Source organism: Corapipo altera, unplaced genomic scaffold (genome assembly GCF_003945725.1).
Source record: "Corapipo altera isolate COAL_440 unplaced genomic scaffold, ASM394572v1 78, whole genome shotgun sequence".
In the NCBI taxonomy this organism is placed as follows: domain Eukaryota; kingdom Metazoa; phylum Chordata; class Aves; order Passeriformes; family Pipridae; genus Corapipo; species Corapipo altera.
The window spans coordinates 2,552,167-2,573,371 of record NW_020884904.1 but is presented as its reverse complement, the minus strand read 5'-3'; the positions used below and the strand labels follow the sequence as shown (position 1 = coordinate 2,573,371).

The 21,205-nt window shown below is 39.2% G+C and overlaps 1 protein-coding gene across 1 annotated transcript; it reads left to right on the top strand.

The window, feature by feature from the left end:
• The first annotated feature begins 139 nt into the window (after nt 1–139).
• On the top strand, nt 140–20,986 carry CTR9 (CTR9 homolog, Paf1/RNA polymerase II complex component). Its single transcript, XM_027651317.1, has 25 exons — nt 140–251; nt 2,132–2,230; nt 2,997–3,236; nt 3,715–3,832; nt 4,439–4,528; nt 5,794–5,942; nt 8,180–8,287; nt 8,780–8,887; nt 9,011–9,247; nt 10,021–10,110; nt 10,214–10,342; nt 10,441–10,624; nt 11,132–11,220; nt 11,494–11,679; nt 11,861–11,948; nt 12,180–12,328; nt 14,405–14,521; nt 14,693–14,838; nt 16,239–16,310; nt 17,471–17,606; nt 18,111–18,257; nt 18,704–18,861; nt 19,132–19,228; nt 19,545–19,657; nt 19,907–20,986. Exons 1-25 carry the CDS (start codon nt 207–209, stop codon nt 20,316–20,318), a joined length of 3,507 nt encoding a protein of 1,168 aa, XP_027507118.1. The 5' UTR covers nt 140–206; the 3' UTR covers nt 20,319–20,986.
• Nucleotides 20,987–21,205: the final 219 nt, after the last annotated feature.

Below are 21,205 nucleotides of genomic sequence, written 5' to 3'. Positions count from 1 at the left end.
CTTTCCCCTCACGCCGCCGCGGAGGCGGATCTGGCGCGGCCGCCCCGCCCCGTCCCCGAGCACGTCCGGGTCGGGCGGTGCCGTGAGGGGAAGTGCGCGCGGCGGCGGCGGCGGCGGCCCCGGCCCGGCTTGAGGCGGCCCCGGCCCGGCTTGAGGCGGCCCCGGAGTGTGGAGGGTCCGGCGGGCCCCGCAGAGCAGTCGCCGACATGTCGCGGGGCTCCATCGAGATCCCGCTCCGGGACACCGACGAGGCGAGTCGGGCTCTGGGAGGCGGCGGGAGGGGCTGCAGGTGGAAGGGTGGTCGGTGCCGGGGCGCTGCCCCTCGTAGTTCTGCCGCGGGGGGCGGGGGGCGGTGTCGCTGCTTTCCCTGAGGTGCCGCGGCCGCAGGTGTGTGTCCAGGGGAGTTCTCCCCGTAGGTTGTTCTGTCAGATTTTTCTGACCGCACTGTTTGTAAACAGCTTGGCGCTCCTCAGGCAGGCTGGGCAGCGGGTCCTCTGGGTAAAGTTACTTCAGGGTGGGTTTAGAAACTTACTTAAGTTTTCTTTAGTTAAGATAGACTGTCCCAAGCCAAGGTGAAAAAAGATTTAAGCGAAATCTTTGGAAATTTCCAGGGTGTTATGAAGTGAGAAGTTAAATCGTTCCATATCAGATACTAAGTGAATAGTGTAGCTAAGGAAGTTATTGAAACATAACTGCTCACAGGTTGAAGAATATTCTCTGTGAACATATGCATCCACACTCTTTTATATATATGTTGGTATATATATTTTTATATATATATATGTATATATATACACACATATACATATATATACATACATGTATATGCACGTGTCATATGTATATATAGAAAAAAATTCACGTGACTGCCATTGAATTTTCAAGTCTCACAAAGGTACTTTATGGATTTTAGATGTTGGAGGGTGTTTTTTTCAGTGACAGAAATTTCTGTGTGAGGTGTCAACATGAATAGTTGATCATGGTGCTGCTCTTCAACTTCTGCCTGGGACTACTTAGATCCTGAAGTTTAAATTAATCAGTAAAGATTGCTTTAAAATACTACCCCCCTTCCCCCCAGCCTTTTTTTTACTTCCATTTTGTATTTGCTGAGTTGTGTTTCTCCTTAATAACTCTATTAGTTCATGGATGAGTGTTGCCCAAATTTAAAGACATCATTATCTGTTGAAACAGGAGGTACTGTGCAAGACAAAACTAAAATTAACGGTAGTGGCAGAAATATTTTTGCTGGTACTCTAAAGTCTTGCATAGGCAAAGCTATAAGCCCATATAAATTGGATTGCTTTAATTCAGCCTAGAGAGAAGGAGTCCCTGCATTGATAATCAGGGTACAAGCCTGGGTACAACAACTGCACCTCTCCCTTACTGTCAAATTGACTTGTAACATAGATGACTAATATTAAAGGTAGCATGACTGAGTAGCAGGTGAACTAACAGGCAGTTAAATTGTGTTCCCAGATATCCCCCCTGGGTAGTATCTGTTCCTTTTTCCTAGTTTTTAATATCAGAAGAGTGGATCAGCATGGGAAGACAGTCTTGCAAAATAATCTTGGCATGATGAAAAGTTAATGTTGTTTACTGATGATGACTGCAGTTGTGAATTTTCAGAAATTTAGTTGTTTCAGTAGTGTCTTACTTTCCTTGGGCATTAAGAGGACTTTATGAAATTTCAGGACTCTGAGATAAGTCTTGAGTATTGACCCTCTGACGTCTGATAACTTGGAATATTTTGACTCTGTCCTAGATTTTTGTATTACCTGTAGGAAAAGTTTTAGAAATTCAGCAGTGTGCAGTCAAGTTGGTTATCAGCTGGACTGTAAAAATTCCAAGCCTGAAGTCCATGGTGAAAGAAGTTGAGTTAGCATCTCTGCTTATTCTCCCAATATTATTCCAAATATTGGGTTGTCTTTTCTGTGTTATTTCTGAGAGGCTGTCGCTTTTGTCTTGTACAGAATACATTACCTTATCTCTTCCTTCTTTGTCCATAACCTTGTTTAAACACGAGCAATTATTTATGTTTTGTGCTCTGAAATGTCCGGCTTCCTTTGAGCTCAGTGATAGATAATGTTTATTAATGTTTTGTGAGAAGCTAATCTGTACTGTTTGGTTCTAGGTTATCGAGCTTGACTTCGATCAGCTGCCTGAGGGTGATGAAGTGATAAGTATCCTGAAACAGGAGCACACCCAGCTGCACATATGGATTGCCTTAGCGGTTAGTATTTATACAAATTGTGTATTTAAGTGTTATATTCACATAACAATAATAATTTCCACTTCCTTGCTTTTATGGCCAGTGATAACTGAATCCTGAACAGGAACTTAATGGGATCGTTCAGTCACTGACTCGAAGCCTGATATTTCTGATTTGACATATGCATATTGAGATCTTAACTTCAGCCTTTTTTCGTGAAGCAGTGCTGCTTGAGCCTTGCTTTCTAAGTTGTTTTTTATATTTCAGTCAACAGTTTTCCTGATTTGTGCCTCTGGTTATGCACTTCATAAAAAAGTAGGGGGCAGTGTCTATACTATGGAAAGTATGGTGAAATGTGCAAAAAGACAAAAGTTCAGAGGAAAGCCATTGGAATCTTTACTTATAAATGCCTCAAACCCTTGTGTTTTAAGATGGTGAGTCACTGGGACACGTTGCCCGGAGAAGCTGTGGATGCCCCATCCCTTGAAGTGTTCAAGGCCAGGTTGGACAGATCTCTGAGCAACCTGGTCCAGTGAAAGATGTCCCTGCCCATGGCAGAGGGGTTGGAAGTAGATAATCTATGATCCCTTCCAACCCAAACCATTCTATGATACTATAACAAGAATATTCGGCGTTCTCAGAATGCCTCTGTCTGATGATCCCTACATTTACATCTGTTTTATCCCTACACGCTGGGAAAACAATCTGTGTGACACCTAAGGCATCCACTTGATGTGTTATGTGCTTGCTGGGGTAGTGCTGTGTGTTAAAACTCCGTGTTTCGTAGCTGGAATACTACAAGCAAGGGAAAACAGAAGACTTTGTGAAGCTGTTGGAAGCTGCGCGCATCGATGGCAACTTGGACTACAGAGACCACGAGAAGGATCAGATGACGTGTCTGGACACCCTGGCAGCCTACTATGTGCAACAGGCTCGGAAGGAGAAGAACAAAGACAACAAGAAGGAGCTCATTACACAGGCTACCTTGCTGTACACTATGGCTGACAAAATCATCATGTACGATCAGGTAAGACCAGAATCTGCTTAAAAACCCGCATTTGTAAATTGTTTAGTCATTGGAAAGAGAGCAACCTAAATCTTTGTTCACGAAGCCTAGCCATGATTATGTAAAGAGAGCAAGTGTTGATTCACTAAAGGGAAGACAGGAGCTGCTCAGGCTTTGGTACATGTAAGCAAAACTTGTAAGTACCTAAAATGTGTGTGGTGCCACCAGGAATGATTATCTCTAGCTTGACACATGTGATAGAACGACTTCAGTCAACTCTTGGGGGTTGGGAAAGAAGCATTTATTGTTACACTCTTGCTTGGTAATAAGTGAACTTTAGAAGGGATGATGAAGACCCTTTCTGTTTTATTTTACTGCTGATGTAAGAGAAATCAATTAATCATAGAAAGCATTATAGTGTAGCCAGTTAATCTTTCCTGTCATCCAAACTTCATATTTTACGAAGAGAAATTTATTGCAAATTTTTTGTCTTGGTTAGAATCACTTGTTGGGAAGAGCCTGCTTTTGTCTGCTTGAAGGTGATAAGATGGACCAAGCTGATGCACAATTCCACTTCGTGCTCAACCAATCTCCAAATAATATTCCTGCCCTTCTCGGTATGAGTTTATGTGTATTTGTAAAAACCTGATCTTTTTAGTTGAGTTTTGAAATGGATTATGTCCTTAAGAGGGCTCATATGTGAGTAGAGAGAATGTGGTCAAGAGGTGACCAGAAACACGTGGCAGAGGCTACTTTAAACTTGGGAAGCATGCATAGGTGGAAGAGCTGGGAGAAAGTGGAATGTTAGCTGGCATCTTCTGGGACTTGTGGCCATACCTACAGTCCAGCTACTTGTACTTCCCTGATGATGCCAGTGAAGCTGTGTACTCTGTTGAGGGTGAAGATACTGCTGGTGAGGGGCCAGTGGGCTGTAACACTTGTAATTTAAGTTGTTCACTAGTCTTAGTAAGTGTCTTTCCTCTGGACCAGGAAGGAATTAAGTTTCTGAAAAAGAAAAAAAAAAGAAAATGTAAATTTAATGTGTTCCCATGTTTGATTTTTTACATATACTTGACATCATCCAAGATAACCAAAGATGTAGTTGTCTGAATTTTCTGTTAGTTTTTAACTGTAACTTTTGAAAATTGGCACAATTTACTGAATAGTACTTGTGCTTCTGGTTTATAACTGCTTTGTTTTTACTTCTGATTTATCCACAACAGGTAAAGCATGCATTTCCTTCAACAAGAAAGATTACAGAGGAGCCCTTGCCTACTACAAGAAAGCACTGCGGACCAATCCAGGTTGCCCAGGTAAGGCAGAAAGTATTTGCTGCTGGAAGTATTTGCAGTCCTTGCAAACTGATTAGATTCAAAGGGCATTTTTGTGGTTTATATCTGTCAGAAAAACCTCAACCCTCATTATAGAGGAGTTCAGGTGTTCATTGACTTGAAGTATTAATTGTTAGAGAAGGAAATTGTGTTTAGGAAAATACTGTTCTTTTTTTCCGAGTATTACTTTTTAAAGACCTATTAGAAAATGAAGGAAGGGAGGGGAGGAAACTGTTCAAGATTCCTGGAAAATATATCTGTGAGCTCTTGGAATAAGGATTCAGAAATGACATATCAATAATGAACCAAGACATGAAAAGTAGAATTCTTCCCTTTAGTGCACCATGTGAATTTTCCTGGTGTTCTATTATTTTCCATATGCAAAAGTCTGGGAAAGTGATGGATGGCAGTTGTAAAAGTGATACATGTGCTTTAGATATATTAGTTCAAGGTATTTACATTAGGGAAATAAGTACTCAAAAGTCTCTTGAGACATTTGTCATAACCTTTCTGAAAAAGGGTTCATTACAAAGTTGATGTGTGTTCTGTGGTCTGCTTTACCATAAGACTCATTGCTGCAAAAGTGCATTTAGAAGTGCCAGCCTTACTTTTCAAGAAACATCTTTCCTTCGCTCCCCTTTTTCATACGGACACGGATTTGAAATTGCTGTTTATAAACGTTTGTATTCTTAGATCACAAGCAGTCTGAAAGGGCAATATGATGTAAATTTTATGTATTAGTCTATCTGTACATGGTCATGGAAGTTAGAGGATGATAAAGAGCATTTTTGGTAGCAGTGAGTCAGTTGGTCATTTGAGGAGAAATGCCAGCTAACTTGCTTATTTGTGTTTTCTGAAGGCCTGATAGTCTTGGGTGAGCTTAACCTACCTGAGAAATCTCCAGCCCTTTCATCTGGTGAATTTTTAATGCTTTCCTCCATTATTTCTTAATACATTTCCACAAAGTAGGTTATTATTTGTTTAGTGTCCAAGTCTTTGGGAGATAACCCAATGTTCTCGGGAGTATGAAGAAATAAAGTCTCACTAATCTGTTCAAGTTTTGTGGCCAAGCGTGGGAGGCGACTTTAAAAACTGCAAATCCATAGATGGCTTTATAGGTTTTAAACATTCTGCTTTCACTTTGTTTGATGTCCAGATTGTAAAAAAAAAAAAAAAAAAAAAAACCAAAAAAAAAAGTCATAAAGTTGAAACTTTGGGATTCTGAATGGTGTCACCTTGTTCCGTAGCCGAGGTCCGGCTGGGGATGGGCCACTGCTTCGTGAAACTCAACAAGCTGGAGAAAGCTCGCTTGGCCTTCAGCAGGGCCCTGGAGCTCAACTCCAAATGCGTGGGGGCCTTGGTTGGACTGGCTGTTCTGGAACTCAATAACAAGGAGGTGGGTGTGCCTTAGCAAGAATCTGTGCTCAGTTCACTTTCTTCTCAGCTGAAAAAGCAAAATTTTTATCCTCTGAAAGGGAGTCGATTTTTTAAAATGGGTAATGCCTTTCGTAGTTAAATGATTGCAAATCTGTGCCACTGTTGAATGATATTATAGATATGTGCTTGTGAGCAGCACATTCTGAAAAAAAGAGCTGTCTTCTATTGTTAATAATCTTCAACTCTGTTATTTCTAGAGGTGTTAGCTACAGAACAACAGTGCTAGGTTAACTATTTCAATTAAAATAATAAAAATCCATGGTGAGATATATGAAGGAAGGTCAAGGTAAAAGTTATATTCCCTGGGCTTTAAGGAGCATAAGCTTTCAAACAAGTTTTAAAGTCATAGTCAGTCAGTCTTGGCATGCATGCCAAGAGTAGGCAAGAAGAAATTTTAATTGGACTGATGAAACTTTGATAAAGTGGTGATCCTGCCTCTCTAGATAGTGTATCACTAGAAAAATACCTATGCTCATATAGCTTAATTGGGATCGTAACTTCCTGAGCTTCCATTAACCATCTCAGGTATTATCAGTGGAAGATGAGACCTTTAAGTGTTAAAAACCCCACATTGTTACAAAACTGTGTGTTGCTAAAATCTGTAGAAAACTTAGTTCCCTAGAAAGATCTTCTGAATGTCTGAAAATTTCTTAGTTTACTACATCATGGGTAAAAAGTGTATCTGTTGAGGCTTCCATAAAGAATTCAAAACATGTGGGCATGAGAATTTTCTTTCCTAAAACTACAGAAAGAACCAAAAATATTCAAAAGTCAGATTTCAATAAATAATTCCATAGATGAAAAACTAATGAAACCTGGTATCTTCCATTTTTTTTCCTGAAGACCTTTTGACTGAAGTCAAGGGCTGAGCCCGCTCACCTTAAGCTTCAAAAAGCCATGATTAAAAGCTGAGCCACTCAAATAGGTTTTGTGTTTTTTTTAAGCAATGTATCATTTGTGCTTTACTTCTAACTGTTTTCACCACTTTTACTGCAAAATTAGTGTAACATCAAAGAGCTGACACGGGGGAGGGAGGGAGAACATTTTCTCTGGGGAAAAGATTCTCTCTGAGTAGCAAACTAATTGACATATTTTCTGTGCTTGGATATTTCTAATGTTTCTCCCTCCCAGAAGATGTTATGGTATGAAATCAGGGTTGAGGTCACACTGTGTTCTCATTGAGGTCTGTCTGATCTCTGGTTTTCTTAAATGAAAGTGCTCAGGAACCTTGAGACCTCTGCCTGTTTATTCCATTTGCTTGAATTTGGACATGAGTCTCAAGTTATTGGAGAACTCGAACATAGGCACAGTGTTATTATAAAACACCTTTGCCTTTGAAAATTGAACCAGGAATGATTCAATATCTCTTAATCTGACTATATTGTTATGCTAGGTTTGGAAAGATAGCACCTTTTCAAATTGACATTATTTTTTTTAGCTGCCTTCAGTCTTATATCTCAACCTCATAAATCCTAATCTGTTCAATAGGATACCTTTCTGCTAATAATAATTGCAAAGTAAAGCACAGATGTTAGATGATTGCTAGATACCATTCTTGGTGTTTCCCTTCAGAAATAAATACAGATTTCAACTGACATGCTTGTGATCCAGATTTCATGGGTATTCTAAATAAAGAGCAATTATTTTATCAGTTATGGATTTGAAATTGTAGGTAAGTCAAATGGAAAACTTTCTTTGAAGTGTAAAGTTTCCGTAGAAAAGAGTAAGTTGAAATTATGATATTCCTATTTAAAACTGCAAACTTCTACCATTTTTTAAAATTAGAACTAATTTGAACATGAAAATATTTTCATTTCACTGTTGAACGAGTCGGGTAAAACGTTGAAACCTAAACCAAACAGGCAAACTGGGGACACTGAACAGTAGAAGGAACAGAGGGAAGGCTGTCAGGGTGTGAGTGTGAAATGTCAAAGGGTATCAAGACTAAGTTTTCCATTTGGGGTTTTTTTTTTTTCCTAGAAAGTCTTGCTCTGCTTTTTTTCCATCCCTGTGTGGTAGCTTCATTTCCCTGTATGCTGCAGGGAGAAAAGCTAATAGCTGAATTTACCTTTTTCTGTGAGCTCAGTATGGTTCTGTCAGAATTCCTGCAGCAGCCTAGGCTGAAGAGTAGCTCTGAAGTTGTTACTGAGATACAGCTCCTGAGGTGCTGCTGATACCTGTCAATGTTTCATTTAGGCTGATTCCATCAAGAACGGTGTTCAGCTCCTCTCTAGGGCTTACACGATTGACCCCAGTAATCCAATGGTGTTGAATCACCTGGCTAATCACTTCTTTTTCAAGAAGGTAAGAGATCTGTGAAATTTTACAGTTAAATACTTGTTAACCTCTGAACAGCAAGAATTCCAGTGTTGGATCCAACCTCATTTTGGTGGTGCCTAATATGGAACTGTTAATTTAGATGGACAAGTATAAAGGTTTTGATCTGAATTTTGTATAAACCTTTGTCAAGAAAACCAAGAAAATGTACACTTATTTCTAAAGTCAGGGTCACCTTTGTGTCCTGAAGGGTTTTTGTTGTTGGAGATTTTTATTTTTTGGTTGGTTAGTTGGGTTTGGGTGGTTTGTTTGGTTTTTTTCTCCTCCCCACTCTTCCATCCTTTAAAGTATGAAATAGAGAAAAGACCAGTAACAGCTAAAACTAAATCTGTTGTTGTTTAGTCAGTGCTGTGACTAAAGCTTTGTTGTATTTTCCAGCTATCCATGCTTAAATAATAAATCACTTGACCATAAATAAAGTGAAGGCTTTCAAATTTCATCTGACTTCCTTTTTTTCAGGACTATGGTAAAGTACAGCACTTGGCTCTTCATGCTTTCCATAATACAGAAGTGGAAGCAATGCAGGCAGAGAGCTGTTATCAGCTGGCAAGATCTTTTCATGTTCAGGTAGGGCAGCTTTTAAAAGCACCCTTTGAGCTTACACTTAAAAAAAATCTGTGTTATAAAAGTTCATGCAAAGGTTACCTTTAAAAACACTTAACTTTTCTTCATTTAATTCTTTTTAATTAGGAAGATTATGATCAAGCTTTCCAGTATTATTACCAGGCCACTCAGTTTGCCTCATCTTCTTTTGTACTTCCATTTTTTGGATTGGGTCAAATGTACATTTATCGTGGGGACAAAGAGAATGCATCACAGTGCTTTGAAAAAGTTTTGAAAGCCTATCCTAACAATTATGAGACCATGAAAATCCTTGGATCTCTTTATGCTGCTTCAGAAGACCAGGAGAAACGGGATATTGCAAAGGTGAGTTTTGCTTCTGCCACTGGCATACTTTTATATCCAAGAGCTGAAGTTGAAAGTCAGACCTGAAATCAGACTGCTCGTTAAGTTGCATAAAACTTGGAGTTAGTTGGCTGTAGGTATGGAATATTTCGTATGGGCTGTCCCAAGAGATCCTCCTGTCTGCGAAGAGCCAAAACTTCTGGGCAGAACTGACACTCTAGTGGGCTCTAGCTAAAGCATGGCCAGGAGTTCACAGGATCCCCAGCTTCATGTTTGGTGTTATGGTATTGGTACAAATAGTACTATAACAAGGGCAGAATTCAATTCTTCCCATATATGTTAAAATTCTCTGAAGGTGGTAAGTTAGCTTGTGATTTCCTGAAGACAGCAAATTAGCTGGTGGTTTCCAGAAAACACTTGGCTTATGTGGAAGCACAGTTGTGCTTTTTTTTGAATGAAAGGTGTTTTAAATCTAATGTTGGGTAAATAAATGCAAAAAAACCAGTAGACATCACTTCTGTAGTGTCTCATGTTGCTGTGATAGTTTCTGCTTCTTTAAGACTTGAAGCAGGTGTTCTGTTCCACAGAAAAACAGAATAATGAAGGAAGGAAAATAATACAGGTTTTTCTGTGACCACATTGTGCAAATGGTTAGGATGTTTTTTCCTGCAGTATGGTATATATTCCTAGTGTTAAGGTTAATGCCTTCACTCCTTCTTTTGATTTTTATTTCCATTTATTTAAATTGGTTGTGTGTTTATGAAGTGGCATAATTATTTTCTGCTGTTTCTCAGGGACATTTAAAGAAAGTCACAGAGCAATATCCTGATGATGTGGAGGCATGGATTGAACTAGCCCAGATTCTGGAACAGACTGATATCCAGGTATTACTAATACACAATTGGTGAATTACAGGTGTGCTTTTCATAAGAGCACATAGAGCTCATTGTCCCGTTTCTCTCATCCCCTTTCTCTCCCTTTGCTCAGGGTGCCCTGTCAGCCTATGGAACAGCCACCCGCATCCTGCAGGAGAAGGTACAGGCTGATGTCCCACCAGAGATCCTGAATAATGTGGGTGCTCTGCACTTCAGGCTGGGGAACCTCGGAGAAGCGAAGGTGTGCAGTTCCTCAGAGCCTTAACTGAGTTTCTTGATCACCCAGAAACTTTTCCTTTAAGAAAAGTGTTTCACTCTTCTTTTCTTTTAATGCTTCAGAAATACTTTTTGGCGTCCCTGGATCGTGCCAAGGCAGAAGCTGAGCATGACGAGCATTACTACAATGCCATCTCCGTGACAACGTCCTATAACCTTGCCAGGCTCTATGAGGCCATGTGTGAATTCCACGAAGCAGAAAAGCTGTACAAAAACATTTTAAGAGAACATCCTAATTACGTGGATTGTAAGGAACATGTGGTATTTTAGTTCAACAGTCATCCTTATAATACCAAAAATCTTCCTGTTTAGTGTCTTCTGGTCTCCTTATATCTATCTTCCCTTCTTTTCATTGTTTTGGGCTCTGCTTACCTACCCACTATTTTCCCCACTGGTTTGTTTTTTCTTTTATTTCAAGGTTTGCATCGTTCCTATAGTCCAATCTCCAGCTTTAAACCTTCTAAATGTTAGTAAATCATACCATACTCCAAAAATCTAGCAAAATTAGCTGCTCTAGACTTGCATACTTCTGCCCCACCCCGACTGAAGCTGTAGGTTTTTTTTGTCACCCTTATGGATGGATGTTCCTCTTCACGTGCTCTGTCTTGTTTTGAACAGAACATGAAAGGTGTCTTAGTGTTTGCTGTCCTTAGCCCATCAAGAAAAAGATTGCTTTTGAAATTTTGAAATATTTTCTTTGTTCAGGATGACTTCAACCTGTTCCCTGATTTTTATTTTCTGGTTTTATTTTTAGGTTACTTGCGCTTGGGAGCTATGGCCAGGGATAAAGGAAATTTCTATGAGGCTTCTGATTGGTTTAAAGAAGCACTTCAAATAAATCAGGTTTGTGACCCTATAAGTGTTTAAAGTTAAAACACTTGAAATACTAAGTTAACTTAAATTTTAATTTTCCTTCTGTTGTGTTTTTATTTTGTTTGTTCACATAAACTAGGGGAAGAAGAGAGAACTACCATAATCTGCTCTCTGTGTGTTTTGTTTGCTGTTTTCTTTTTTAATATGGAATTCTGTTTAAGAAAAATAGCACTTTAGACTTGGAAAAGTAATTCTTGCAAAGGAAAACAATGCTCTTGCAACTTACAGTGAGTTTTTATTTAGGACCATCCGGATGCTTGGTCTCTGATTGGCAACCTTCATTTGGCTAAACAAGAGTGGGGGCCAGGACAGAAGAAATTTGAAAGGATATTGAAACAACCCTCCACACAAAATGATACTTATTCCATGCTGGCTCTTGGCAATGTCTGGTTGCAGACTCTTCATCAACCCACAAGAGACAGAGAAAAGGTAATGGGCATCTGGCTGCCCTATGTGTGTGTTTATTGATTTAATTTTTGAACACTGTTAGCTATTCAGAGCCTTTTCTTGATGCCTGTTTGGCACCTTATAGACCATGAAACTTCTGAGATGATCTTTTAATTCCCCATTAGAAAAGTGAGTGATGAATTGGGGGTATTTCTTCCTGCAGGAGAAACGTCATCAAGACCGTGCATTAGCGATCTACAAGCAAGTGCTCAGAAATGATCCAAAGAATTTGTATGCTGCTAATGGCATAGGTGAATATTAGACTCTAGTTTTCCTTCAGATGTGATCATATTCTTATGTTTTATGCTTTAATATATAATTGGTTTTTTGAGGCCTGAACACTCTGTAGTGGAGCACAGGAAATGGCAACTCTGTCAGTTTTTGATAGGGAGCTTTATTCAGGCAGTATTTAATTTTCTCTGGTAGGAGTACACAGCACATGAATCTGGAAGCTTACACTGTGCATATTACTTTCCTCTTAGGAGCTGTCTTGGCACATAAGGGATATTTCCGTGAAGCTCGTGATGTGTTTGCCCAAGTGAGGGAGGCGACAGCAGACATCAGTGATGTGTGGCTGAATTTGGCACATATCTACGTGGAGCAGAAACAGTACATCAGTGCTGTGCAGATGGTAACACCTCCAAATTGAACTATGTAATGTGTTAGATGACTTCTGGGTTTTTCTCTGTTGACATGGCAGCTTGTGAAAGTTTCTGACCAATATCTTAATGAGTTCTAGGTCTGTTTCTAGCCTGCTGTTGGCTGTCAAGTCTAGGTTTAAAAACAAACTGCCAAATGTGGGTTAAGGGTAACAAAGCACCTATCGGCTTTTGCACTGTTTTGGGGGGTTTTTTGTAGCAAAGTTCAAACATAATTTGGAATTTTGGTTTTGGAATTAATTATTAGTCAGAGAGGTTTCAGTCGGTGTACTTACTGTACGTGATTTACATTCAGATGTTACTGAAGTAAAGAAATACAATTTGCTGCTGGGATTTTTTTAATAGCAACAATTCTTATTTTTGTTGTTGCAAATGGCTGCATGAAGAACAGTCAGAGCTGTCTGAAAAGCTGACTGTGCCATAATTTCTCTCACCACAGTTAGCATCAGTGGTTAATTCATGCAGGAAGAAATCTGTTGAGATCAGCTAGTTAGACCTGCTCAAGCAAGCAAACTTTCAAGTATCAGCCAGTCCTAACTAAATTGACTCAATTAGTTGATCAAAAGCATACAAGTAAGCTTTAAAAAAAAAAAAAAAAGCGTGTGTTAGACAGGACAGAAGCTCAGAACAAACTTATGTCATTAAGACTGAGGCTTGAAAATACTTAATTCAGAGCTGTTCTGAAGCTTTTTGTGATGCTTAATAAGGAAGTGTAACTGAGCCTTTCTTACCTGATCAAGACCTCAGTGGTCACTGTCGTCCAGTGAACTGCTGTTAACAAGCTTGAACATATTAACATGTGACCATGACCGTGTTCATTCTGTTGTGTTTGAATTGGGTCTGTTGGGTTTTTTTTTTTAATACTCTGTTTTTATTGCCAAAAACCTTAATGGAAATCTAATTTTAGCAATTGTTCAAGCAGCGAATCACGGTGGAAGACTGGGTGTGACTTTCACCTTTTGATTTGTGAGGAAAAAATATTTCATTCGTTTGCTAATGTATTTGAGAAACAATGTTACTGGAACTGTGTTTATTTACTGAGGTGTTTTATTGTTCCCTGGGTTCTGCTATGCAGTCACAGTCTGAAATATGTGATACTGGACTCAAAGGGGAGATGAGTTGAATTTGCTAGCCTAGCTTACTGCAGCCATGACAATTACCCTAGTGAGTTCTCCACCCTAAAGCACACAAATCCGAGGCAGTCTTAAGCTAAGTACAAAATCTTTGATGCTAAAGGTGAGTGAAAACTGGGTGGTCACAACACAGTGGGATCCAAGAGTGGTGACTTCAGGCACTACAGTTCAGGGTGGTTTCCATATCTGAGCTGGAAATAAAACTTACTTTGGAAATAAAACTTGCCTTTTTGGAGATTTAGAAAGGGTGATTGATTGCTTGAAAAAAGAATATATCAAACAGAAGATGGTCTTTACTGAAAAGGATAAGTTTGGTAACTGTTTGAACCTTTAATTCTAGGCCCACAAAACCTGAAGTAGCAAACCATCTTTTACACTTTACAGCAACTAATATCCCTTGGCATGCCAGGTTCATCAGCTAGGTGGGCAGAACAAATTTGATGTTGAGTTATCTGAAAGGTGTGGGGTTTTTTTAAACTAATTGCATCAGATAGATGGAATTACCACATTAGGTATATTTCAACTTGTAAAATACCTTGTGTGAGTAGAGAAAACAGATCTTTTATTCCTCCCTCCATACTGTGGAGAATATTTGAGTGGTCTTAAAATGAGTCACGTTGGTTAGGCTTAATTACAATAGATGGTACTTGCAAAGTATTCTTTTGTATTTTAAGACCTACAGAGCCTCCTGGGCTGCTGCCAGTTTCTAGAAAATATGGGTGCTTGCAGTGGCATATGAGAAAAAGTTTTCTGCACAGTGAAAAGAAGGCATTCATGTAGCACAACACACTTCTTTAAGAAACAAAAAGTATATTAGCAGTAATGCTTTTTAGGAAGAGAAACATTTTCTGGGGTTAGCTAACCAAAGTAACAAACCACTGTCACCTCTTACTTTTTTTTTCCCCTTCATTTCAGTATGAAAACTGCCTCCGAAAGTTCTATAAGCATCAAAATACTGAAGTCTTGTTATATTTGGCCCGGGCGCTCTTCAAATGTGGCAAATTACAGGAATGCAAACAAACTTTGTTAAAGGTACGACTATAGAACATCACGTATCACAGAACAAAGTACTGTGAGTTGATGTGTTTGTGTCTCTTTAAATTCAGTGCCCTGGGATTTAAATGATGGTGCTTTATTCTCTGTGTGTCATTTCAGTCCACCTCTGTATCACACTGTAGCTTATCTTGACATCCTTTTTCACAGGCCAGGCACGTAGCACCAAGTGATACAGTGCTGATGTTTAATGTGGCTTTAGTGCTACAGAGACTGGCTACCTCTGTCCTGAAAGATGAGAAAAGCAACCTGAAGGAAGTGCTTAACGCTGTGAAAGAACTGGAGCTCGCCCACAGGTAAAGGTCATTTAGTTCTAGTCATTAAAATCTATTTTGTTAATCTGGTTAGAAGAGCAGTCATCTGTGAAGGACTGTGTGTAATTCCAGCGTTTCTGGTAGGAAAACAAAAGATTGGACCTGACAAAACTGGGCATTCAGACTTTCTCCAGAGCCCTTTTTGTTTGAGCAGGTGCCAGTGTGTGTTTCTCAAAGGGTTTTGTTACTGCTACAGCCAAGATGCCCTTCTTCCTGGAAATGCACTCTTGAAAAAAATGTTGAAAATTATTCTGTGACTTTAATACCTTTTTATGACTTCTTTTAAAGCAAACTATAAGGCTTAAAAGCAAATCTGTGTAAGCTTATGTTGTATGTATCTTATGTTGTATAAGTCTAGTTAATGCCTGGCAGTTCCTGAAAACTAGTTTCACCCTCCTGTTGGCAAGTAAAGCCTAAATACTGTCACAGCTCAAGAACAGAAGCAGTTTTTTAAGTGCATTTGAGATATTTTAGTTCTATTAAAAAAAAATTAAAAAAATTTTAGGTGGGTACCAATGTGATTAATGTGATCCAATTGTCACCATCCTTGAACCATTTATTGTGCTCCTGGGTGTTTCTGGTGTAGCTGGGGCATGCTTTGTGCATTCCTAGCTCTGCTGTGATGTGGAGGATACAAATTCTCATGTACATTTAGCAAGAAGCTTGTTATTTATTGTCCTGAAGAGGTTACATGAATTTATTTTTGCCTATTAACGAAAACTTTTTGGAAAATACTCTCCATAGTCTAAAACTTGAGCAAGGGATTATTTTATTCATGCACAGTCCAGTGCAAAAGGACTTAATTTAAAATGTCTCTGTGGGTATATGGGAAGAAACTGGCAACCTTGACAGCAAGAAAGTTGTTTTCCTGTAAATAAGTTGGAGAAGCTTTTCCAAGCACTGATCCTCACAGCTTACCAATCTACTCAGAAGCTTGCTGTATGTGCAAGGGTCACTGGGTCAGAGAGGCTGTTCTGAAAGGATTTTTAAAAAAATAAGTTTTCCTTCCTTTTCTTATGCTGAATTCAAGCATGTAAGCTGGGACAGATAAGGAATAAACCTATTGGGGTCAGCAATGTACTTATTGGTTGGAGCCAGTGAATGAATTCTTAGAACTCTCTTCAGAATTTTTTCCTCTCTAGAGCTGTTTTAAAATGTTTTAAGTGTTTTAAATTTGGAGAACTTCTAATGTACTTTTTATCTTCTGTATTAAAAGAGGCTGGAACAGAGGAAATTGGTGAGATTTCCTCATCTGTTGAGTTCTCCACGTTTGTAATTCAGGAGTAAATGCTTTTCTTCTAAGGCAAAATTGCAATAAATATGTAAGTAATGCCATATTTGCTAAGTTTTATTTGGTTTTGGTTTTTTTTTTTTTTCTCCAGGTACTTCAGTTACTTGAGTAAAGTAGGTGACAAGATGAGATTTGACTTGGCCCTTGCTGCTACAGAAGCCAGGTAAAAAACCAAAACCACAAACAATCCTCCATTCAGATACCAAGTGGAATATTTTTGCCCTGGTTTTTTTTTGTATTAAAACTAGATTTCAAGATTTCAACTGACAGTTTCTTAGAACAGCAGAAATACAAGTGCAGGGTCACTCCCTATTACTATTTCCTTCTTTTCCTGTCCTTGCTTTCTACCATTTTTATGTGGTCTAAAACTGTCAACATGTGATATCTGCCATTAGCTGAAGTCTCCAAGCTTTAGTGTTTTAATGGCAAATTTTCCATCAGTGAGTGCAGTGACATTTATTTAAACATTTCTACCTCTTACTGTTTTGACTCTGAGTGTGATAATCTAGCAACAGCTTTCCTTTCACGGAGATTTTTTGAGTGTGAATGTTCGTGGGTCATGGAAAGCTTTTGTTTTGCAGAGTAGTCTGCTTTAACTTTTGCTCAGGGGTAATGAGCTTGTACACAAGCCTGTCCAAATTGGTCTCCTTGTAAGCTTTTTTCTTAGGTTTTCACTCAGTATGGCCTGTGTTTCATTTATTACACATTCTTGTAAGATTTCCTTGGCCCTATACAAATGACATCTGTTGGCCATTGTGCACTGTACATCTGAAATTAGTATCATTAAAGCATTTTGTGCAGAGCAGAAAACTTTATTGTTGAAAGAAATATCATTTTAACATCTGCTAAGAGGGTATTGAAAGCACCTTACTTTAATGTTTTGTGCAACTTGACTACTTTTTGTGCAGCCTTAACTCTGACACAATGGGGCTTTTTAAGCTAGAATTTTGACCTACCTTCCTGATTAGGATGTTGTGATTAAATATAAATTCTTATTAACCATCCTTCTGAAGCTATCCAAATTAGTTGGGATGATTCCTTTTATGTTCATGTGTGGGTCTTCTGTGTATGAATTGGCTGAATGGTGAGTGTGAAGCCATATGTTCTGAAATTATATATCTCAAGATAAATCAGCTTACTAGAAAGTGCTTTAATTCACTCAAAAACCTGCGCTGCTCTTCTTTGTGCTCTTTCAAGTACCTTTTTTTATCTTTGTTGGGGATATGAAGGCAGTGTTGTGGTGTGTGCCCTTCATAATTTGCCATTTCTTTTTGCAATGTGTGTTTGCCACCTTCCTTTACCTGAGAACCTTGCCCGTTGCAGGCAATGCTCCGACTTACTGAGCCAGGCCCAGTACCACGTGGCTCGGGCACGCAAGCAGGATGAAGAAGAGAGGGAGCTGCGTGCCAAGCAGGAGCAAGAGAAGGAGCTGCTTCGCCAAAAACTGCTTAAAGAACAGGTTTTATTCTGCTAAATTCTCTATGTTACAGGTTTTTTTTTTAAGTATACTTAATTTTTACAAAGCATACACATTAACAGTATGCATGCTTCTGTTGCTCTGGGGTGGTACTTAATAGTGCTGTTTTTCTTAGTCATAGCAAGTGCTCGCAGAAAATATTATAGCTGAGAGGTGATACTCACTCTTTCTTCCCCATAGCCTCAGAAATAGAGTTTTTAGTTTTATAATGAAGTAAAATACACGTGCCAGAAGTTTTTTTGCCATCAAATTTCTGTACTGACAGAGGCTGGATGAGGAAGAACTTGATGCAAGAGTTCTTTTGGACTTTGGCCTTCTCTACCATAGGCTTGTAGAAATTTATTTTTTTTTTGTGGACCTTCTTGTGACATAGGCTGTCAGAAAGCAATTTTCCAGTTTCTTAACAGCAAGTAATTTTCCCCTGTGATTATAATCACCACGATGCTGCAAATACAGCACTGATGGTTGGTTTTCTCCATGTTTCAGGAAGAGAAGCGCCTAAGAGAAAAAGAAGAACAGAAGAAACTTCTGGAACAAAGAGCTCAGTATGTGGAGAAAACCAAGAATATTCTGATGTTCACTGGTGAAGTAGAAGGATCAAAGGAGAAAAAACGTGGTGGCGGTGGAGGCAGGGTAGAACAGATTTTTTTTTTTTCCTCTCTCTCTTTGTTTTTTTTTTTTCTTTTTTTTAAATTAAATGTCTTTCATATTCCCTTTTTGACATATGGTCTCCTGCAGGAGCACAGGTTTTTAATTTCAAGTTCCTAGGCTCCACTGAGTGAAATTGCACAAGTTTAATACTAAAATGAAAAAATTGGAAGCTCATACGTGAAAGTTCTGAGCATGGTGGCATCACTTCAGTCTGTTCAATGTGGTTGTTAAAATAACAGATTATTTTATTATGCACAAATCTGGGATCAGTTTCTAAATGATATCAATCTTGTGCCAGCTTTTCCATAATCTCTGTGTTTTCATATCTTGCAAAACATGTTCAGACGACGTGTCTGTTATGAATTGTTTTCTGATAGCTCTGTAACTGGAAGGCAAATAATAGATTGCATTGTGTGTGTTTATTCCAGCGTTCCAAAAAAGGAGCAGGGGAATTCGATGAGTTCGTCAATGATGACAGTGATGAAGATCTACCCATATCTAGGAAGAAAAAGAAGAGGAAGGGCAGTGGCAGTGAACAAGATGGGGAAGAAGAGGAGGGGGAGAGAAAGAAGAAGAAGAGGAGGAGGTAGCTGATACTTTAATATTAGACTTCCCTGAGAAATAGTAGGGCTTTTAGTATGTTCTCTTTCCTAACGGTTTAAAAATGAACTGTTGGCAAGAGGTCACATGGTTAATTTTAATTTACACATGCACGTTTTAAAACTTAAACAGCCACTCTGCAAAAGAAGTTCAAGTAACACTTGATAAACTGGACATTTCTTGAGATTGATATTTTTGTTTAAGGTTTTTTTGCAACGTTATGCTCTATATCATATGAAATGTGTTTCTCTTTAAGGCCCCAGAAGGCAGATGAGGGGAGTGACGATGAAGAACACGAAAATGGCCCACGACCTAAAAAACGCCGTCCACCCAAAGCAGAGAAAAAGAAAGCTGTAAGTTAAACCCTGAATAGCTGCATTGCTTTCTAAATGGGTATTTGGAGTTCAGCATTTACCCTAGTCAAGAGAGATTTAGTAATGTTGAAAATTCCAACAAAACTTCTTGAAGCCAACTACATATGAGCTTATTTTTATCCTCTCCTATTGCTATTGCTGCTTCAAGGATAAAAAGGATATTTCCAAAGCCATCTAGAATTTAAGTGATAGTAAATGGAAAAATTTTTTGAAAAGCATGTCTGGTTTTGTGAATGTGTTTGGGCCCTGTGCTTTAACCAGCCACATGGACAATCTTTGTTTTCCCCCTGTACAGCCCAAACCAGAACGTCTGCCTCCTTCAATGAAAGGAAAGATCAAATCAAAAGCCATCATTTCATCAAGTGATGATTCTTCTGATGAGGATAAACTCAAGATTGCTGATGATGGGTAAGAACCTTAATTAACTTTGTGTGAACTTAGTTTCAGTGCATGTCTTCAAGAGAAAATGCAGTGTTAATGAGATAACACAAAGGTAATGAGAACTCTTTCATTGTACTCACTTCCCATCACAGATTAATTCTGCTCATTCTTCTAGCACTGGCACTGCTCAAATCCTGCTGTCTCATTTTCATTTGAAGGTAGGATGGCACCTTACAGCACCTCTTAATACCTTTTTCCCTCTGTTTTTCCCTGCAGACATGCTAGAAATAGCAACAGTGATTCAGAGGAGGGGGAGCAGCAGCACAGCAAGCGCATCGTTTCCGACAGTGATTCCGACAACAGGAACAAGTCTGGCAGCGAGGCAGGCAGCCCGAGGAGGAACAGCGTCCGCGCCTCCGAGGAAGAGTCTGACAGCGACAGGTCACCCAGGAAGAGGAGGCGCTCGGAGTCGGAGCAGTCGGACAACGAGTCCGTGCAGTCGGGGAGGAGTCGCGGCTCCGGGGGCTCCGAAAACGAATCTCGACCGGCTTCTCGCAGCGCCGAGTCCGACAGAGAGTCTGAGAGAGCGTCTGACAACGAGGGCTCTGCCAGAGGGTCTGGGAACGAGTCTGAACCAGAGGGATCCAATGAGGAGGGCTCTGAAGGTGGTTCGGATGACAGCGATTAGATCTGAATTACAGACCATCTTTTAAAAATTTTCATGTAAATATATTTCAGTTATAGGGAAAATGCAATTTTTATATTTGAAAACTGTGATTTAAAAAGCCCTTAATGTCTTAGTGAGGTGTTGTGAGACCTTCTTGTGATTCTCTCTATTGGTTACTAATGGATGTTTCTCTGAGTTGGCTTCTGGTGTATTCCTCATTTGAAACTGCTGTAGATGCACAGAGTCCCTGTCCTGTAGTCAGCACGCCAAAGACAGAATGCATTTAAAAACTATGGAACATAAAATCTCTTTAGGTGGCTCAGTGTGGCTAAACCCGTGTTCTCTACCTGTACATGCATAGATGGATCTTAAAATCCTACCACATGGGACAAAGAAGTGGATATTTATCTTTTTCCTCATTCTAAGTAAAGGTCAGTAGGGAGGTTTTTCTTACTTTCTATGAAGAATAAATGTGCCATGGTGTGACTCTTTATGTTTCCAAGAGGTTTTGTTCTTTTGCTTCTGTTTTTGTGTTAAATCAGCTGAAAAGATGCAGATCTTAAATTTTACAAACTAGCAATGCAGATGTGGGTGAAATATTTAAATTGGCAGGTAAAAACATTTGAGAGAACTCTGTATTGCTTGAGAAGGGTAAAGCTGCCAATGTCACAATAAACTGTTCCTGCTTATTTGCTTGGAGTGATTTATTTTGCCCCTCAAAAGGTATAAGCAGAAAATGTGAAAATGTTAAATTTGACAAAGGAATCTGTTTTGAGGAAGCAGTCTTAACTATATTTTAGCTTAAGTATGTGGCTTTTGGAATTAAGTCCTTTCATACAATGTGTTCAGGAATAACAGTGAAAAATTGCTGTGTTGTAGACTGAAGTAAATCCGATTTCTCTCTGCAG